The 21066-nt window shown below is 40.3% G+C and overlaps 1 protein-coding gene across 3 annotated transcripts in view; it reads right to left on the bottom strand.

Annotated features, from left to right (window-relative positions):
• NID2 (nidogen 2) overlaps nucleotides 1-21066 on the bottom strand; it is a 97542-nt gene that overhangs the window by 48564 nt on the left and 27912 nt on the right. For all 3 annotated transcript variants that reach the window (XM_004454082.5, XM_004454083.4, XM_012523536.4), the window contains exons 7-8: nucleotides 19796-19996; nucleotides 18202-18432 (exon numbers count right to left, since the gene is read on the bottom strand). In XM_004454082.5, coding sequence (XP_004454139.2) covers nucleotides 18202-18432; nucleotides 19796-19996 — 432 coding nt within the window. The remainder of the gene's footprint in view (nucleotides 1-18201; nucleotides 18433-19795; nucleotides 19997-21066) is intronic.

Genomic DNA, 21066 nt, shown 5'->3' with positions numbered 1-21066 from the left:
AAATCTTCTGTAGGCTTATAGAAAAATGCAGAAAACAGAGTTCGCATATATATATCACATTATTAATAATTTGCATTACTGTGATACCTTCTATTACATTAGGATCGACTGGTTGTTTTTATCCCAGCAACATATATACAGCATAAATTCCCCCCTTTTAACCACATTCAAATATATAACTCAGTGATGATAATTAAATTCATAATGTGTTACCATCACCCCCACCCATGACCAAAATATTTCTATTATCTCAAAAAGAAATTGAATTAAGGACTAACTCTCCATTCCCTACCCCCACCCCAGCACCTGGTAACCTGTATTCTAGTTTCAATGAAATTGTTTGTTTCATATGTGACATCACCCACTATTTGTCCTTTTGTGTCTGGCTTATTTCAATCAACAAGATTTCTTCAAGGTTTAACCATGTTGCCACATGTGTCAGAACTTCATTCCTTTTCACAGCTGAATGACATTCCATTGAATGTATACAACATATTTTGTTTATCCATTCATCTACTGTCGGACACTTGTATTACTCCATCTTTTGGCTACTGTGAACAATATTGCTAGGACCACTGATGTGCAAACATCTGTCCCAGTCTCTGCTTTCAATTTTGGGGGTATATACCTAGAAGTGGGGTTCTGAGGAACCACCAAACTGATTTCCACAGCAGTTGCACTGTTTTATACTTCCACCAACAATGAAAGAGTGTTCCTATTTTTCTACATCCTCTACAACACTTGTAATTTTTTTTAAATAGTAGCAATTGTAGTGCATGTAAAATGATACCAGTGTTTTTTTTCCATTTTTCCATTTTTGTTTTATTTATTTAAATGAAGAAAATGAAGGGGAGAAAAAAATGCTTATATCATTCATAGCTCATAAAATTAAACTCCATATTCTTTTTTTGACCTTTAAGATTGATATAGCACCTTCTTTGCTTTTTCTATAAAAATATTACATTATTGTTTATAACTATAGTCTACTAGATTTCTTTATATATTCTGGACATAAAATTCTTATTGGAGATGTGGTTTCCAAAGACTTTCTTCCATTTTGTAGGTTGTTTTTTCACTTTCATTATAAAGTCCTTTGATATGCAAGTCTTAAATTTAGATGAATTCCTATTTTTTTTCTTTTGTTATTCATGCATTCGGTGCGAAATCTCAGAAACCATCACCTAACTCAAAGTCCTGAATGCTTCCCTATGTTTTTTTCTGGAGGTGCACAGTCCTGATCCTTACATTTAAGGTCTTTGACCCATTTTGAGTTTACTTTTGTATTTAATGTGAGGTAGGGGTCCTCCATTGCTTTGCAAATGGAGTTCGTTTTCCCAGCATCATTTGTTGAAGAAATTATTCTTTCCCCTTTGAGTGGACTTACCACCGTTGTCAAAAATCAATTTGCCAAAGATATGAAGGTTTATTTCTGAATTCTCAATTCGATTCCATTGTTCTACATGTCTGTGCTAGCACTAGTACCGTGCTGTCTTGTTTACTGTAACTTTGTAGTAAGTTTTAAAATCGGGAAGTGCAAGTTCTCAAACTTCATTCTCTTTCAAGATAGTTTTGGCAATTTGAGGCCCTTACCCTTCCATATAAATCTGATGACTGGCTTTTCCATTTCTGCAAAGAAAGCTGTTGGAATTTTTATGGGGATTGCATTGAATCTGTAGATCACTTTGGATAGAACTGACATCTTAACAATAGTCTTCTAAACCATGAACATGGAATGACCTTCCATTTATTTAGATCTTTAGTTTCTTTAAGTGATGTTTTGTAGGTTTCTGTATACAAGCCCTTTTCATCCTTGATTAAATTTATTACTAAATATTTTATTCCTTTATTTACTATTGCAAGTAGAATCTTTTTTCTTGATTTCCTCTGTAGATTGTTCCTTATGAGAAACACTACTGATTTTTGCACATTGATCTTGTACCCTACCACTGTGCTGAATTCACTTATCAGCTCTAATAGTAATAAATGGATGTTTCAGGGTTTTCTGTATATAGGATTGCATCATCTGAAAACAGGGCAAGTATTGTTTCTTCCTTACTAACTTGGCTGACTTTTATTTATTTTACCTAATTGTTCTGGCTAGAACTGCCAGGACATTTTGAATAACAGTGGTGACAGTGGGCATCTTTGTCTTGTTTCTGCTCTTATGGGGAAGCTTTCAGTCTCTCACCATTGACTAAGATGCTAGCTGTGAGATTTTCATATATGCCCTTTATCATATTGAGAAGTTTTCTTCTGGTCCTAGTTTTGAGTTTTTGTTTTTTTTTAAACAAGAGGAGGTGCTGGATTTTGTCAAATGCCTTTTCTGCGTCACTTGAGATGATGATCATGTGGATTTTCTCCTTTGTTCCGTTAATGTGGTATACCACATTTACTGATTTTCTTATTCATACCTAGATAAATCCCACCTGATTTCAGTATATAATTATTTTAATGTGTGTTGGATTCAGTTTGTATTTTCTTGAGGAATTTTGCATCTATACTCACAAGGGATTTTGGTCTGTCATTTTCTTTTCCTGTGGTATCTGGCTTTGGCATGAGGGTGAAGTTTGCCTCATAGCATGAATTAGGGAGTGCTCCCTCCTCTTCAATGTTTTGGAAGTATTTGAGCATGATTGGTGTTAATTCTTGGAATATTTTGTAAAACCCACCAGTGATGCCATGGGGTCCTGAGCTTTTCTTTTGGGGGAGGTATATGATTACTGATTCATCTCTCTTTACTAGCTATTGGTTTGTTGAGAACTATTTCTTCTTGAATCAGTAGAGGCAGTTTGTGTGTTTCTAGAAATTTGTCCATTTCATCTAGATTATCTGCTTTGTTGGGATACATTGTTCATAGTATCCCCTTAAAATCTTTTTTTTATTTCTGTGGAGTTTGTAGTAATGTCTCTCCTTGCATTTCTGATTTTAGTTATCAGCATCACTCTTTGTCAGTTTAGCCAAAGGTTTGTCAATGTTATTGATCTTTTCAAAACAAGTGTGTTTCTGTTGATTCCATTTTTTTTTTAAAGTATTTCATTTATTCCCACTCCAATCTTTGTTTCCTTCCTTCTGCTCACTTTGGGTTTAGTTTGCTTTTCTCTTTCTAGATTTTCCAGTTGTGAGGTTAGGTCTCTGATTTGATAGCTTTCTTTTTAATACAAGCATTTAGGCTATAAATTTCCTTCTCAGCACTGCCTCTGCTACACCCCATAAGTTTTAATTTCTTGTGTTTTCATTTTTTGCCTCAAAATATTTTCTAATTTCCTTTGTGATTTCTTCTTTGACCCATTATTTTCTTAGGAATTCTTTGTTTAATTTCCACATATTTAAGAATTTTCCAGTTCTCCCTCTGTTAATGCATTATATGATTTCAATATTTTTAAATTTGAAACTCGTTTTGTGACCTAATAGATTGTCTATCTTTGAGAGTGATTCACGTACACTTAAGAAGAATGTATTCTGCTGCTGTTGGGTGAAGTGTGCTGTATGTGTTAGGTCTAGTTGGTTCATAATTTGTTCAAGTCTTCTATTTTCTTATTGATTATTTTCTTATTGATCTTCTGTCTAGATGTTCAATCCATTAGCAAAGTGGTATATTAAAGTCTTCTATTAATGTAGAACCATTCTTTCTCCCTTGAAATATGTTAATATTTACTTCATATATTTTGAGGCTCTACCATTAGGTGCATGTATTTATGTCTTTTCATACAATTGATTCCTTTATTAGTATATAGTGACCTTCTTTGTCCCTCACAGCGACTTTTGACTTAGTCTATTTTATTGAATGTTAGTATAGCTACTCCAGCTCTGTGTGGTTACTATTTGCATGGTATATTTTTCCCATCCCTTTACTTTTGACCTATTTATGTCTTTGAATTTAAGGAGTGTCTGTTGTAAACAGCGTATAGTTGAGTCATGTGGGTTTGTTTGTTTGTTTGTTTTTAATCCATTATGCCAAACTCTGTCTTTTGACTGGGGAGTTTAATCCACTTAAATTTAAAGTTTGTACTAGTAATGCATGATTTTCTTAGACCATTTTCCTATTTGGTCTTTGTAAAGTCTTATGGATTTTTGTCCCTCAATTATTCCATTAATGCCTATTTTCATATTTATTTGATGCTTGTGTTTTACCATTTTGAGTGTCGTCTTCTTCTTCTGCATATATATATTTTTATTCTTTGTTTTTTTTAAAGATTTATTTTTATTTATTTCTCTCCCCTTCCCGCCCCCCCACCCCAGTTGTCTGTTCTCTGTGTCCATTTGCTGTGTGTTCTTCTGTGACCGCTTCTATTCTTATCAGTGGCACAGAGAATCTGTGTCTCTTTTTGTTGCATCATCTTGTTGCGTCAGCTCTCCATGTGTGTCGCTGCCACTCCTGGGCAGGCTGCACTTTCTTTCATGGTGGGCAGCTCTCCTTACGGGGCACACTCCTTGCATGTGGGAATCCCCTATGCAGGGGACACCCCTGCATGGCAGGGCACTCCTGTGTGCATCAGCACTGCACATGGGCCAGCTCCACACAGGTCAAGGAGGCCCTGGGTTTGAACTGTGGGCCTCCCCTGTAGTAGGCAAATGCCCTATCCATTGGGCCAAGTTCACCTCCCAAGAATATATATATTTAAATTTCATAAGTACCATTATTAAATAATGAATAAAATACATGGTCACACATTTAAAACATGGGAAGACTACCAATATCTTGATGTACATACAAACAAACTTCAGGAGACATACATTAAAAATATCCAACATTAACAAAAAAGGATCTGGATTTTACTTACAAATTAATTCCAGAAAGTAATTCGTATTTAAGAAATGTTTTGCTGATGGAAAAATAAACCTAACAAAATCAGTATGTAATAACTTTGATTTACAGTGTCAAATACAGCCCTAAATGAGGTTCATATCAAATGAAAATGTTAAGCAACCATCAATGTGTAAAAAAGGAATTCAACTGTTCAAGTGCTAAACACAACTTATATTCTCAAATCTACTCCTAGAATTGTGAATTGACTTTTTAAAAAATTTATCAACTACTATATAATGTTATTAATAAGTATTATCACTGGATGTAGTATTCCATTTGTGTCTGCTATTGCTTTTATCACTGAAGTACAACATAGAACTGCAAATCCAATATATTATGGCCCTGTTTTAAATCTAATCAATATCATAAAGAAGTGTTCCAGATACAAAATTGGTGGTTTAAGGCTCAGTGAACAGTAACCAAACAAATGTCATATAAAAGATCTTTACTCATAAAGAGAACATGATAGTCAAAGGGTTTCCTTTTATAAAAACCAGCCCATTTCTGGCATTTTGCATCAGCATCCCCTTTGACTGACTAACACAAGGGGTGACCTTTCAGACTAGCAGATGTTTTTGAGGAGCCAGTGACACAGTTTCCCTGGGACAAACATTTGTCTTCATTATACATGTCTTGGAGCCCTCAGAGGTGTGTGAGTGGAGGCAGATTCCTTCATTATTTGATTCAGCCTTCTCAGAAAAACTGCTTTAGCAACAGCCTTGGATTCAGAGTTAGCATTATTATATATTATTTTGGAGGTTTTTGCCGTTGTGGCCTCCAAAAACAAAGAGATTGGGTGCTTTATGTAAGACTGCCTCAGGACACCCCTCACAGAGGGTCTTCCTTCATGACTTTTGCTCAGCGTTGCTCTTATGAATCCTGCCAGATCTGACTGTAATCTTTTGGCATGGCTGGCAGCTTTCCTTCAATAATCCAGTAAACTAAAGAATTCATGTCTTTTGCATTGAAAGCATGCTTCTGGGGGGCCATTTAATAAACACAGCATCCCAAAGCCCAAACATCAGACTTATTAAGTGTAGAGTTTGTTTGAAAACAATTCAGGGCTCGTGCCAATGAAGTGCTAGCTGTGTCATAGTGTTGTTCTAACACTCGGCAGTTCCCAGGTTGCCCACATTGATGATGTTTGTTCTTGTTAGGAAGGCATTTTGAGTTTTCAGATCTCGGTGACGGGGCTGTTTTTCATGTAAATACTGCAGAGCCATGCCGTTCTGAACAAACCACTCTACCGCTGACTCTCAGCAGACGCCGGCCCTTCTGCTCCTTGAGCTTTTGTGCAGATCCCCTCCTTCGCAGAAGCCCACGGCAACGCTGAGCAGACCGTCCCCTCCCTCCCATGACTCCTTGCAGGTGACAATGTTGGGGTGCTTCAGCCAAGATAGAGATGCACTTCCTGTTCCGCAGTTCGCTGGTCTCAGCTGGAGGCGTTTCGGAGGTTTGGTTTTTTGAGGACATACGGCTGGCTGCCCCGCCACTGCCTCACGAGGGTCACCTCCCCATGGCTGTCCCTGCCCACGGCCTGCACGTAACAGTAGGCAGCCAGGGGCATGCTCCCGGAGCGGGCCCGCCGTCGGGAAGCTGGGGGCAGCGGGCAGCCAGCAGAAGGCCCCGCTCAGGCTCGAGAGACTGCAGGGGCGGCGTTCAGCCAGGGCGAAGCCCGGACGCTGTGCCCTCGGCACTGCCTGGGCAAGCCTGGCTGGCGCCTGTATATTTTCCTTATATTTCCTTTGTGGTTACCATGCGTTTAATTTAAACATCCCAAATCTATAGTAGTCACGTTTGATTTGATACCAACTTAACTTCAATAGAATCTATTTACATTGTTCTCTATACCCTTCTGCCCCCCGCCCCCACCAACCAGGCTTTTGTTTTTACAGATTTTTATATATTGTATTTCTAAAACCATATTTATCATTTTTTTTGCATTTGCATTTTAGAAGTAATGAAAGGTATAGAAAAAGTAAAGTTATATGCCAAAAAAAATGATACAATACTGGCATTTATAATTACCCATATGGTTACCTTTATTGGAATTCTTTTTCTTTATTCTGCTTTTATGCCCTGTCTCATGTCCCTTTCTTTTATTCTGAAGAACTCCCCTTAGCAGGGCAGGTCTAGTGGTAACTAATACCATCAGCTTTTATTTATCTGGGATGTCTTTATCTCTCCCTCATTTATGAAATACAGGCTTGCCAGATACAAAATTCTCTGTTGGCTATTGTTTTCTTTAAGCATTTTAAATATTTTGGGGAAGCGGATGTGGCTCAGGCAACTGTGCCCCTGCCTACCACATGGGAGGTTGCTGGTTTGAATCCCAGTGCCTCCTAAAGAAGACGACGAGCTGGCATGATGGGCAGGCATGGCAAGCTGACACAACAAGAGACACAAGAAGAATGAACATAATGAGAGACACAATAAAGCAGGAAGCAGAGGTTCCTGGTGCCTCCTAAAGAATACAGTTAGCTGATGCAACAGGCAGGCATGGTGACCTGATGTGACAAGATGATGTGACAAGAGATGCAGGGAGGAAAAACAATGAGACATACAACAAATCAGCGTTGTATAACAACCTGATACAACAAATCAGATTAGGCACCTCCCTCCCACATTGGAGGTTCTGGTTTGGCTCCCAGTGCCTCCTAAAAAGGAACAAGGAAGACAAACAGATACAACAAGTGCAAACAACAAGGAGGGGGGGTAGGGAGAAATAAATAGACCTTTAAAAATATATATTTTTGTCTGCTTTCTTAGACACCTCCATTATTTCTGATGAGAAATTGGAACCTAATCTTATTGGGACTGCCTTATATATAACATTCGGCTTTTTCTCTCAGCTGTTAGAACTCTCTCCTTGTCCTTTGTATTTGACAGTCTGTCTTGGTGTCCCTGAGATTATTCTGTTTGCAGTTTGTTGGACTTCTTCAATGTGCATATTCACATCTTCAGTTAAATTTGGGGAGTTTCTGCCAATATTTCTTTGAATATTCCTTTTACCCCTTTCTCTCTTTCTCTCTCCTTCAGGAACTCCCATAATGCCTATATATTGATACACTTAAGGGTGTGCCACAGGTGTCTTAGGCTCTGTTTGCTTTTTTCCCCTGTTGTGCAGCCTGAATAATTTCAATCGTCTTGTCTTTGAGTTTACTGATTTTTCTTCTGCCAGTTCCAATCAGCTATCGAAAGCCTCTGGGGAAATTTTCACTTTGGTTACTGTGGTCTTCAAATGCCAGAATTTGTAGAAAATTTAAATTTCTATCTCTTTAGACTCTTATAATCATTCTTTGTTTTCCTGATATCCTTAGAGTTCTGTGTTTTCCTTTATTTACTTGAGCATATTGAGGAGTTTTTAAAGTTTTTATCTAGTATGTCCAAGCCTGGTCATCTTCACTGATGTGTCTGGATTTTTATCCTGTTCCTTTGGATGGCCATCATTTCTTGTTTCTTTGTATTATCTTATCTTGCACACTGTACATTTTAATATTTTAATGTATTAACTCTGGAATTTAGTCCCTGAGCTGTCCCTTAAACTTGTATCCAGTATGCCAGATGTCCTCAGTGCCATGAGCTAAGAAAAAAACAAACCAAAGCAAAAAACACCTCTTCCGGTCTTTTCAAATTGGCTATGTTGGCAGGTGCTCTTTCAGATTTAACCCTCTTAACCAGATCAACCGACAGTGAAATGTGAAGTGCAAGGCCCTGTCTGTCTTTTCTGAGCTTGTTTCTTATCCTGGGCTTGTGCTTGCTCTTGGCTGTAGACATTCCCCTATTTACAGCAACTGGCACGACTCCTCAACTCGCCTTTGCAAGACTCCACCTCTGGGTGTACTATTGCATGACTTAAAGATTATCCTTTGCTCCAGTCCATTTTGCCTTGATTTTTCTTATGCAGTTTTGGCTATCCGAAAGCCACTTTGGCCTGCACTTTGGGAGGTGATCCCAAGAGGAATTTCCTAGTTCAGTCTTTCTGGCTGTCACCTGATTGGCTGGCACTGACATACAGGCAGCCCCAGTATGTATAGAGGGATTACCCTGTTCCTGCAGGAATGAGGCCAACCACAAACCCTACTACCACTTTTAAAGTTGAGTTTTCTTGATTTGGCATTTGTCCAGTTACTACAACCCGTTAACCATTTTCCAGAGTTGAGGAAGATGGCTCTGCCAGTTTTTTCTAATCTTTCAAAGATTCTAAGGCAGAATGGCACCTGGAGCATCTTATGGTGACCTCTAGGTCAAAGAGAAGCTCCAGCACTTTTAAACCTGATGGACTTAAGCATGTCAGCATAAGCTTACTTCTCCAAATTGAGCAGACATCCTTGGAACTTCCAACTGTGCCTTTTTATTTCTACATCCTTTCCTCTGAATCTCTTGGCCTTGGGTAAAGAAACACAGCACTGAGGCAGTGGTTGCTAGATTAACTTGATAGTATAGGTCAAGTTTCTGAGTCAGTCCAGCATGTTACAGTGAAAACAGGGTCATGCCCTCTCTGAAGATCTAATATAAGACAAGAACCTGATTCTCCATTAGTATTTTGCCATCTTAGGACAAGATTCTATACAAAAGGCATGGCCGACCCAGTTGAGGTAGAAATCAATATGTATTAGTTTGTTGATACTAATGCTTAGCCTTCTTATTCAGTACTTTCCAGCATCAAAACATCACTATGGAACATTCAGGCAGAGTTTAGTGAGTATACAAGGATATCAAGATGCTTATCCCCTTGTTAGGCACTCAAATGAAAAAAAAAGAAAGAAAAAAAAAAAGAGTGCAATAGAAAATAGTTAAATTAGGGAAGCAGACTTGGCTCAACTGATAGAGCATCTGCCTACCACATGGGAGGTCCACGGTTCAAACCCAGGGCCTCCTGACCCTTGTGATGAGCTGGCCTACGTGCAGTGCTGATGGGCGCAAGTTGCGCCATGCCATGCAGGGGTGTCCCCATGCAGGGGAGCCCCACACGCAAGGAGTGTGCCCTGTAAGGAGAACTGCCCAGCACGAAAGAAAGTTCAGCCTGCCCAGGAGTGGCAGCCGCACACATGGACAGCTGACACAGCAAAATAATGCAACAAAAGAGACACAGATTCCCGATGCTGCTGCTAAGAATAGAAGCAGACACAGAAGAACACACAGCGAATGGATAGAGAGAGCAGACAACTGGGGGGGGGGGGGGGGGGGAGCAGGGAGAGAAATAAATAAAAATAAATCTTAAAAAAAAAAGAAAATAGTTAAATTATAAACCTGGACAAGATGCACTAGCCTCCTGAAATTGAGGAGGAAATGTCCATATTTTCATGATACTGAGTTAAAATGTACTTCACTGACAAGACTAGCTATACAATTTGCAGAGTCCAATACAAAATGGTCCCTTGTTCAAAACTCATTAAGGATTTCGAGATAAAAAAACAGTAGGGCATTAAGTCAAGACGGTGGCTCTTCTGAATATGGGGCTCTGTGTCTGCACAGATCACACGCCCACCAAGCCAGCCCTGACCACTGCATTTGGCCTCCCAAACCCTTATTGTTTATACATTTCTAGAATTATCTGTCTATTCATTTTCTATAGTTTGTTAGCTCTTTCTCCGAGTACACTGAAAATGGAAGAATCTTTAAGACACTTTCTATTTTACCCTTATGCTCCTAAGTTGACTCTGTGACAGAGGAAGTAGGACTAATATACCATTTAATCAAGAGGGGAAAAGTGGTTTCCTTAAACCAACAGTCCTTGGCTGCAGCCATTCAGCTTCACTGCATGGCCCTCTGCCCAAAGTCTCTTCAATTCACCAAAGGGACCCCTGAAGCGGGAGTAGGGCAGGAAGCCTGACTAGATCCTGTTCTATGACTCCTGCCCCCCCACCCCCACCCCACACACTGGAAGCATAAACAATTAAAGGGAGGTTGTTAGTGCTTGGGAAGACAGTGGGGCTGCAGACTCTGATTACTCACTGGGAAAGACAAAATAACTGCGTTCTAAACCCTGGGAAACCGTGACACACCCACATCAGGTATGGGCAGCTGTGTTGTTCTACATGCATTCCAATCAAATAATAGCTCCCTCAGGAAAAAGCGAGATACAAGAAGACATTGCTACATATTGGAGAAGAAAAGAAAAAAAGAGGTTGTCTCTTGTCCATGTGGAGAAGCAGTACCACGAATAGTTCAGAGTGTGGGCTCTGGTCCCAGCACTCAGATTTCAGTTCTGATTCACCACTTAGAAGCTTTGACCAAGCAAATTATTTCACCTCTATACCTCAGTCTCATTATCTGTTAAATGGGGATAACAATATTCCTCATCGGTGTACAGGTTGTTGTAAGGATTAAACAGTTCATGTAAGACTCTTAGAACAGTGCTTGGCACAGTTTGGCAGACCTTTGCCATTATTAGTTATTGTTATTTGAACTGAAGACAAAATCATAAAATTCTAGACAAATTAACAACTTAGTACCTGTCACTATGATGGCTTTCTCTCACCCATGTTACTCTTATCTGGTGTATCTCTAGGGAAAATATACCCGGAGATATATCTTTTGCGTAGATACAGAATCTGGGATTCTATGGCTTAGAAGTAGAAGGCACTTTCACTAATAGCTATTTTGACAGATCAGACGCCTATACTCAACAAAGGGCTAAAGTGAAAATTTAAAGGTAAAGAATGTTTCCCTGTTGTTTTTAAGTCTCTCCTTGAGAAATCTGCAATATCAGTCTTTTCCCTCCCCATTTACACATTCTTCTAAAATCAATTGAAGTTTTCATGCTCTTAATTCACTGCCTTACAAACTTATCTTTGGGCACCCAATGCATGGGCTCCCAATCAAGTGTGATAAAACCAAAGCAACCAAACTCGGGATGTTCCCACGTGGTAAGCTGAGTGCCCGCACGAGTGCCTGCATGGCGAGCTGGTGCCTGTGCAAGTGAGTCACGCAGCAAGATGATGATGCAACAAAAGAGACACAAAGGGGACAGTCAAGGTGAAGCAGAGCAGAGACCAGAAACTGAGGTGGTGCAATTGACGGGGAACCTCTCCCCACATCAGAGGTCCCCAGGATTGAATCCCAGTGAATCTTAGAGGAGGAAGACGAGAAGATGAGACAAAAAAGAGAAATAGATACAGAAGACCACACAGCAAATGGACACAGACAGCAAAAACAGCAGGGTGGGGGAGGGGGAGGGGAAGAGAAGAAAATTAATGAATTCTTTTTTAAAAGAACACACAAACTTGAGGTTTTTATTCCAAGTCACCTCTGTATCCTAGAGAATGGTCTAGTCCTGTTACCTTAGTCTCTTGCTATTATATTGCTGAAATGACACTTCCATACTGATCACAGGGAGTCTTAAGGAATTCTCAACTCCAGAAATTAGGCACAAAATCATTTGTCCATTACAGAATCACCTTTCTAAGGGCTGATTCTGACCTGAACGGTATTGATATGCAGACAAGGAGACATTTTCTTCTCACATGCCTTTTGAATTCTGGGGGAAAATACAACCTATTTTCAAAATTAAAATGCCCCCTTGGGGAGCAGATGTGGCTTGAGTGGTTGAGTGCCTGCTTCCCACATGGGAGGTTCCAGGTTCGGTTCCCAGTGCTTCCTAAAAACAAAACAAAAGAAACAAACAACAAGCAAACAAATGAAAAAACTAACTCAGGGAAGCCAGTGTAGGCCAGTGGTTGAACACTGGCTTCCCATATATGAGGTCCTGGGTTCAATCGCTGGCCCCAGTACCTTAAAAAAAAAAACCTTCTTGATCTGACTTAGGATGAATGTCATCTATTTGTAGAGTTTCCTGGGTTCACAGGTTCATTCTCTGGCTTGCCTAGAACACCATTATCTGTAATTTTAATCAGGTTTTGCAGGTGATACTAAGAATCAATGAAGATTGAGGATATTTGCTTTAGAGTTTTCTCCCCCCCCCACAACTGTGTTAATTGAGATGTAATTCACAAACCAAACAATTCGCCCACTGAATCATTGTACAATTCAATGGTTTTTAGTATATTCACATAGTTACATAGCCATCATCACAACGGTAGAATAAGTATCACATCAAAACAACAAAAACAACAGAAAACCTGAATACCATAAAGCTATTATCCTCCTCCATTCTGCATCCCCCACCCTCTTCCCCACACCCAGCCCTATACAACCACTAATGTACTTTCTGTCTCTGTGGATTTACCTATTCTAGGTATTTCATATATACAGAATCATAATACATGGTCCTTTGTGACAGGTTTTCTTCACTTAGCATAATATTCAAGATTCAGGGGAAGCGGACTTGGCCCAGTGGTTAGGGCATCCCCCTACAACATGGGAGGTCTGCGGTTCAAACCCCAGGCCTCCTTGACCCGTGTGGCGCTGGCCCTTGCGCAGTGCTGATGTGCGCAAGGAGTGCCCTGCCACGCAGGGGTGCCCCCCACATAGGGGAGGCCCACGCACAAGGAGTGCGCCCCGTAAGGAGAGCCGCCCAGCGCGAAAGAAAGTGCAGCCTGCCTGAGAATGGCGCCACCTACATGGAGAGCTGACACAGCAAGATGACGCAACAAAAAGAAACACAGATTCCCGTGCCACTGACAACAACAGAAGCAGACAAAGAAGACGATGCAGCAAAGGAGACACAGAGAACAGACAACCAGGGTGGGGGGGAGGGGAGAGAAATAAATAAATAAATCTTTAAAAAAAAAGATTCAGCCATGCCGTAGCATATAATAGTACTCAATTCTTTTTAATGGCCAAATATTGTTCTGTTGTATGGATATACCATATTTCGTTTATCCATTCATCAGTAGATGGACATCAGGGTGGTTTTTATCTCTTGGCAATCACAAATGATACTGCCAAGAGTATTCATGTACATGTTTTTACATGAACATACATTTTCATTTCTCCTGGCTAATTATGTAGGAGTGGAACTGCAGGGTACAAATGGCAATTTTATGCTTAACTTTTACAGAAATGGCTAGACTGCTTTGCTAAGTGGTAGCACCATTTTATATTCTCGCCAGTAGTATATGAGGGTTCCATTGGTTCTAAATCTTTACCAACACTTGTTATTAGGTCTTTTATTTTTTTAAAATTTATTGAAGTATATCACTCATACATAAACATACATAAACAATAAGTGTATAGTAATAGTTGTGAACTTACAAAACAATCATACATAACACCATACAGGTCTCTCATACCTCACCCTAGCAATAATACCTGGCATTGCTGTGAAGCATTTTTAACTAATGACTAAAGAGACTCTCAAAATATTACCATGAACCAAAGTATCCTACATTTGGTGTATTTTCCATCAACCCACCCTATTATTATTATTGTTATTGTTATATCATTTATATATGAACATAAACAATAGGCATATAGTAAAAGTTGTGACCTTACTAAGCAAACATGCATAACATCATTCAGAGGTCCCATACATCAACCCACTACCAACACCTTGCATTGTTGTGAGCCATTTGTTACAAATAATTAAAGAATATCACCAAAATCTTACTACTAACTATAGTCCTTATCTTACATTTTGGTGTATTTTCCCCCCAACCTACCCTATTATTATCTTTTAAATATTTTTATGACAGAAGTTGTAAACTTACAAATCAATCCTGTACATGTGCAGAATTCCCATACAACATCCCTCTGTCAACACACCACACCATAGTAGAACATGTATGTTATAGATTATGAGATAATATCATCAGACTATTACCAGGTCCATAGCACACATTTGGCACACTTTTTCCATACTCCCTCATTATCAACACAGTACATCTTTGGCATAGATGCATGAATATTACATTATTATTGTTAACCACAGTCCATAGGTCACTCCAGTTGTATTTTTCCCATACTTCTCCACATTCCCACCACCCTACAATAGTGACGTACATCTGCTCTAGCTCACAAAGGACACTCTTGCATCTGTACCATCAACCACAATTCCCATCCACTTCTGGGTTTACTGTTATTCAGTCCCTAGATTATCCTCTAGCTTTCTTTCAATTTGCATTTATATCCCTAGACAACCCTTTTCAGCCACATTCCCATTTATAAACCAGCTATTACTCACTATAATATATTACCATCAACTCTATACATTTCCATACTTTTACAGTAAAGCTAATTAAAACTTCCATGTACATTAAACATCAGTAGTCCATCTCAGTCCTCCTCTTGTCTCCTTTAAGAATCCACCACCTACCACCAGGTCTTGAAGATATTTCCTACATGTTCTTCTAGCAGCTTTATGGTTCTTGCTTTTATATTTAGGTTTTTGACCCATTTTGAGTTAATTTTTATATAAGGTGTGAGAGAGGGGTCTTCTTTCCTTCTTTAGACTACGGACATCCAGTTCTCCCAGCTGAATGGAGCTGAATGGAGCTTCCAACTCCAGCCACAGAAAAGCTCCTGAGGTGGCTTGTACCACCAGAAGAGGATGACCACCAGCCTCTGTGGCATGACCTCTATTTTCCAGAGAGGTTGTTCCAGGGCCCCTAGCATCCTCCCTGCCAGAGGTAGAGCTGAGGCTTAGGCTAGAGCTGCAGTCTGATTGGATGGAAAGAAACCAGTCTCTATCAGTACTGTGATTTTCAATTCACCCTGCTTTCCCTCACGTGGGGGTGGAGTTAAAAGGGAGGCTAATGGCCTCTTTCTGACTTGGACAGGTTCAAACTTTCTTTTGCTAGTTGTAGGATTATACTTTAGCCCACTGAATTTACTAATCAACAGCTGAAGTTGGTGCCCAACTATCTTTTCCTCCCCTGTTTTTGGGAAGTGGGGCTTCCAATTCCAGCCACAGAATAGCTCCTGAGGTGGCTTGTGCCTCCAGTGGAGGATGGGCACCAGGCTCCAGGGCATGAAGCGCTCTACTCATGAATCTTCTCTGCAGATGGGCAGTTTCCTCCTCCCATTCTTTCAAGGACATTGCAGGATGCTTTTCTGGTCTCCTGGAAACCCCAAACAGGTGCTTTCGGTAGCTCTGGGTGATTACTAACCACCTTGTAGCACAAGGAGCTCCTTACTCTGCTGCCATCTTGCTGGCTGTCTATTATCAGTCTTTTTTATTACAGCCATCCAAGGGGGATATAGAGCATGTATCTCATCATGGTTTTGATTTGCATTTCCCTCAGGACTAATAATGTTGAACATCTTTTCATATGTTCATTAGATATATATATAAAATCTTCTTTGGAGAAATGTCTATCCAAATTCTTTGTTCATTTTTTAAATTGTCTTTTTAGTAATGAGTATAAACGTTCTCCACATATTCCAGATATAAGTCCCTCATGAAAAGGCTTACAAATATTTTCTCCAATTTTACAGTCTTTTTACTTATTTGCTATAGTCCTTTGAAACACAAAAGTTTTAAGCTGTAATGATGTCATTCATCTTTTTTGTTGTTGTTGTTTGTGCTTTTAGGGATATTTAAGAAATCATTGCCAAATTCAAGGCCACAAAAGTTTATTCCCATGTTTTCTTCTAGGAATTTTTATAGTGTTAGCTCTTACATTTTGGTCCTTGATCCACTGAGTTAATTTTTGTATATAGTATGTGTTAGAGGTTCAACTTCATTCTTTTGCCTGTTGATACCCAGTTTTCTCAGCAACATTTGTAAGAAAAACTATTCTTTCCCCCCACTGAACTGTTTTGATACTCTTGTTGAAAATCATTTGACTGGAAATGTGAGCATTTACTTGCGGATTCTCAGGTCTCTTCCATTGATTTGTATATCTATCCTTATGCCAACACCACATTGTCTTGATTACTGTTGCTTTGTAATAAGTTTTGAAATCAGGAAGTATGAGCCCTCTACTTTGCTCTCTTCTTCAAGATTGCTTTGGCTATTCTGGGTCCCTTGAGATTTCATGTAGATTTTAGGATCTGATTGTCAATTTCTGCAAAGAGGACAGCTGGAATCAGTAGTGACTGCATTGGATCTATAGATCAATTAAGAAGTACTCCCATCTTTTTTTTTTTTTAAAGATTTATTTTTTATTTATTTCTCTCTCCCCACCCCCCAGTTGTCTGCTCTCTGTGTCCATTCACTGTGTGTTCTTCTGTGACCACTTTTACCCTTATCAGTGGCACTGGGAATCTGTGTTTCTTTTCATTGCGTCATCTTGTTGTGCAGGTCTGTGTGTGTGTGGCGCCATTCTTGGGCAGGCTGCACTTTCTTTCACGCTGCGTGGCTCTCCTTATGGGGTGAACTCCTTGCACGTGGGGCTCCCCTACACAGGACAAACCCCTGCATGGCAGGGCACTCCTTGCGTGCATCAGCGCTGCACATGGGCCAGCTCCACATGGGTCAAGGAGGCCCTGGGCTTGAACCACAGACCTCCCATGTAGTAGGTGGACACCCTAACCATTGGGCCAAGTCTGCCTCCCATACTCCCATCTTAATAGTAGCTCTTCCAATCCATGAACATGAAACACTTCCATTTATTTAGTTCTTTCTTTCAAAAACGTTTTGTAGCTTTCAATGTACAATCATTTCTATGAATTTTATTCTTTTTGAGATGGAATTTCCTTAATTTTTGGTTTGCACATTGCTATGGTATAGAAATATAATTTGTCTTGTATCCTGTAACCTTCTTGAACTCACTTCTTAGTTCTAATAATTCTTTAGTGGAGTCCTTAGGATTTTCTAAATAAGACTGTGTTAATTGAGAATAGAGATAATTATACTTTTCCAATCTGGAAGCCTTTTATTTCACTTTCTTGGCTATTTTCCCTGGCAAGAACCTTCAGTACAATGTTGAATAGAAGTGGCACGAACAGATATCTTTGTGCTATTCCCAGTTTTAGGGGAAAGCATTCATTCTTTCACCACTAATCTAATGTTAGCTGTGGGTTTCACATCAATTCACTATTGTTTTTCTAGACACTGACTCTTGGCCTCACCTTGGTTTGCAAAATATTTCTCATCATTTAAGTTTTGGTTAAAATTCATTTCTTTGAGGATGTCTTCCCAGAGCCTCCAAACCAGGTTCCCAGGTTCCCAGGTTCACAATTATAAAAATTTTTGTTACCATCCTTCTCCCTCCTAACTTGGCTCCACAAGGGAAGTGGCTGTGCAGTCTTGTTCACAGGGGTGTACCCAACACAGACTAGCACACACAAGTGTGCTGCTACAAGTTAGCTTCACATACCATGTTCAATTTCCTTACATTGTTTCTGAAAGGAGCATTTCTGCCACTGTCTCCACTGCAAGGACAAGGATAATGCTTGATTCATCTTTGTACCCCAGCACCAAACAGAGGCTGGCACTTAGTAACCCTTAGTCACATCTGGCATTGCTCTGAGGCTACTCAAAAAGGAATGAAGAAAGGTGGCTAGGTGTAATTTTTGCCCAACACAACAAATAAGAGAAACTTTACCTTCAACAGGGCCAACTTGGTTGGACACTGCAAATCTAAGCACTCTTTCTTCATCATTGTACAAGGCAAAGACCCGGTCCACGTTCAGCTGCTGGGTGGAGGGGATGACCTGGTGCCTGGGGGCATGACTGCAGGTCTGGTACGTGATGTTCTGGTGGATGCGGTAGGACCGTGTTTGATTGATAGCACCAAATAAGAGCGTGTAGTCTCTGGAACTTGTGGAGGTCATGGCTGCAAACAGACACGTTCAACATGAAAACCAGTAAGTAAAAAAAAAAAAAAAAGGAGAGTGGGAGGAGGGGGTGGGGTAAACGGGAATCCCTTATATTTTCGATGTAACATTTACATAATCTTCTTTAAAAATAATGGGAATAAAATGTAGAGATTTTCATGTGGGACGTATTTTTTGCCACAACTAGTTCTTCATCTAATTCTTTGAGTATGTATCCTTAGAAACTCCCCATTTATATGGGAAACTTGCAGGGCAATCTCAAGAACCTCAGTGGATGCAAAACCAAAGTGCTGAGAGGCAGGAGGTACTGCAACTGTGGGTGTCATATGCAAAGAATAAAGGTTACTATGTGTTAGCCACACCAACAGCTCTATGGGCACTATGCTCATAGGCAAAGGGTCAGAGGTGTTAAGTAACCAGCCTAAGGCCACAATGCCAGTATATGAAGGAACCAAAACTGGAATTTAAGTCTGCCTGACTCCATACCCCAAGTTTTTAAACCAGTACATCCTCTCATTGCACAGAGGTGTTCGCTTCCAGTGCCCTGCACTTTGGTGAGAAGAGTCCCAGGGAAAGGAAAGGGACATCTCTCTCCATCTGAGTCCATGAGTCCAGAGCTCAGTCCATGTATCTGGTCATCAGCTGTTCTGAGCACAGTCCAGGCCTGTTTCCCATTCTCTTTCCTAATCTGCCTGGTTTCCAGCACCTGCACCAAGGAGAAGCAGGGGCTGGAGGGAAAGGCACAAGAAACCAAACCACTGGGATGCAACTGGGATTGAGGCAGCACCCTGCACTGGGGGGAGTGCTTTATAGACTATATTGCACTTCACATGTTAACCATGTAAGGTAGAGAGCGAAGGTGTTACTATTCCCATTCTCAAAACGAGGAAATGACTTTTCCCAATGATTTAAAATGGCAAATCCAGGATATTGAATTTGGACTTCTATCCTATCTTCTGACTCCAAATCCAGCACTAGCTTTACAACACCTTTATGCATCTCTTGGTTTTAAAGCAGGCTGAAATCATCAGCTGAAACAAGGTTCTAAGACAAGAATAAATCTCAATAATCAATATTTTTCAATGCAAGACAGCAGGATAATTAAAAACCAAATATAATTATTCCATTCCTACCCACCCCTATAGACAACACTGTTATTGATGATAATTAGAAATTAGTAGGGACATTGATATCCTGTGTACAGCAGCCAGAACTCTACTTGCCTACATTGTGTATCTGATAATGATGTATTAAGTCACATTATGTCCATTCTAAGGACACTGCATTATTAACTCACTTAATCCTAACAATAGGTAGTATTACTATTCCCAGTTTACAGCTATGAAAACTGATTACACCTACCTGAGTCAGAGTAGTGGTAAAGTTCCTTGTAGGGAGCAATGTCGGCGGTGACGTTTGCTGGGATATAAGGCACCTGGCCTTGAATGTCAGTCTTAATGCTCAGATAATTCTCAGGGTCTAGGCCCTCAGCAGTTTGTGTGATATGAACCCTCTCCTGTCCTGGGTGGAAAATAACTTCCATGTCATGGATGAAGGAAGCACCTGGGAAGGGAGAAAACATCAGAACAAAGGGATGAAAAGAGCCCTTGCTTAGTCACCATACATTCTTTCTTCTCCCAATTTCTACCACTGTTGAAGATAATGCCAAAGCAGATTATCTAATAGCCATGACTAGGTTCTATCAGCTGTTTTGTTTTTTTTTAAAGATTTATTTATTTATTTCTCTCCCCTTCCCCTCCCCCCAATTGTCTGCTCTCTGTGTCTATTTTGCTGTGTGTTCTTCTTTGTCTGCTTCTGTTGTTGTCAGTGGCACAGGAATCTGTGTTTCTTTTCATTGCGTCATCTTGTTGTGTCAGCTCTCTGTGTGTGCAGCGCTGTTCCTGGGCAGGCTGCACTTTCTTTCGTGCTGGGCGGCTCTCCTTACAGGGTGCACCCCTGCGCGTGGGGCTCCCCTACGCGGGAGACACCCCTGCGTGGCACGGCACTCCTTGCGCGCATCAGCACTGCGCATGGGCCAGCTCCACATGGGTCAAGGAGGCCCGGGGTTTGAACTGCGGACCTCCCATGTGGTAGACAGGCACCCTAACCACTGGGCCAAGTTCGTTTCCCTATCAGCTATTGATCCATAAGTTCCCAAAAGCTTAGTGTGGTTTCATCCTGCCACACCTCTTCTCTTTGTGGGACCTTGTTTTCTGTGAGAAATAAACTGAGAAGACCCTTGACCTTTTGCTTTCTCAAATTGCCAGATTTAGTTAAACAAACAAACAAAAATAGAACAAAAAACAGGACACCAGTTAAGTTTGAATTTCAGAGAAACAGTTTTTTTTTAGTATAAATATGCCCCCATGAAAAATTTGGGCATACTTGTTTCTCTGAAGTTCGAATTTAACCAGGTGTACCATATTTTATCTACTTTTACCCCAAGATTTTAATCAAACCTCGATTGAACACTGCCGTGCAGATGGGGGAAGGAGTCTTCTCAGTACTTTATTTCACATGCAATAAAGATACATCCACTAGGAACAGCTTTTTTCAGGTGGAGTGGGTGAGAAGCCAGAGTATCCCCTTCACACTTGCTACCACAGGATGGATCTTTGAGCAAAAGCATATCC

The sequence above is a fragment of the Dasypus novemcinctus genome, chromosome 3, assembly GCF_030445035.2.
Source record: "Dasypus novemcinctus isolate mDasNov1 chromosome 3, mDasNov1.1.hap2, whole genome shotgun sequence".
NCBI classification, from domain to species: Eukaryota; Metazoa; Chordata; class Mammalia; order Cingulata; family Dasypodidae; genus Dasypus; species Dasypus novemcinctus.
The sequence above is the reverse complement of the archived record's forward strand: the minus strand, read 5'-3'. Positions and strand labels throughout refer to the sequence as shown.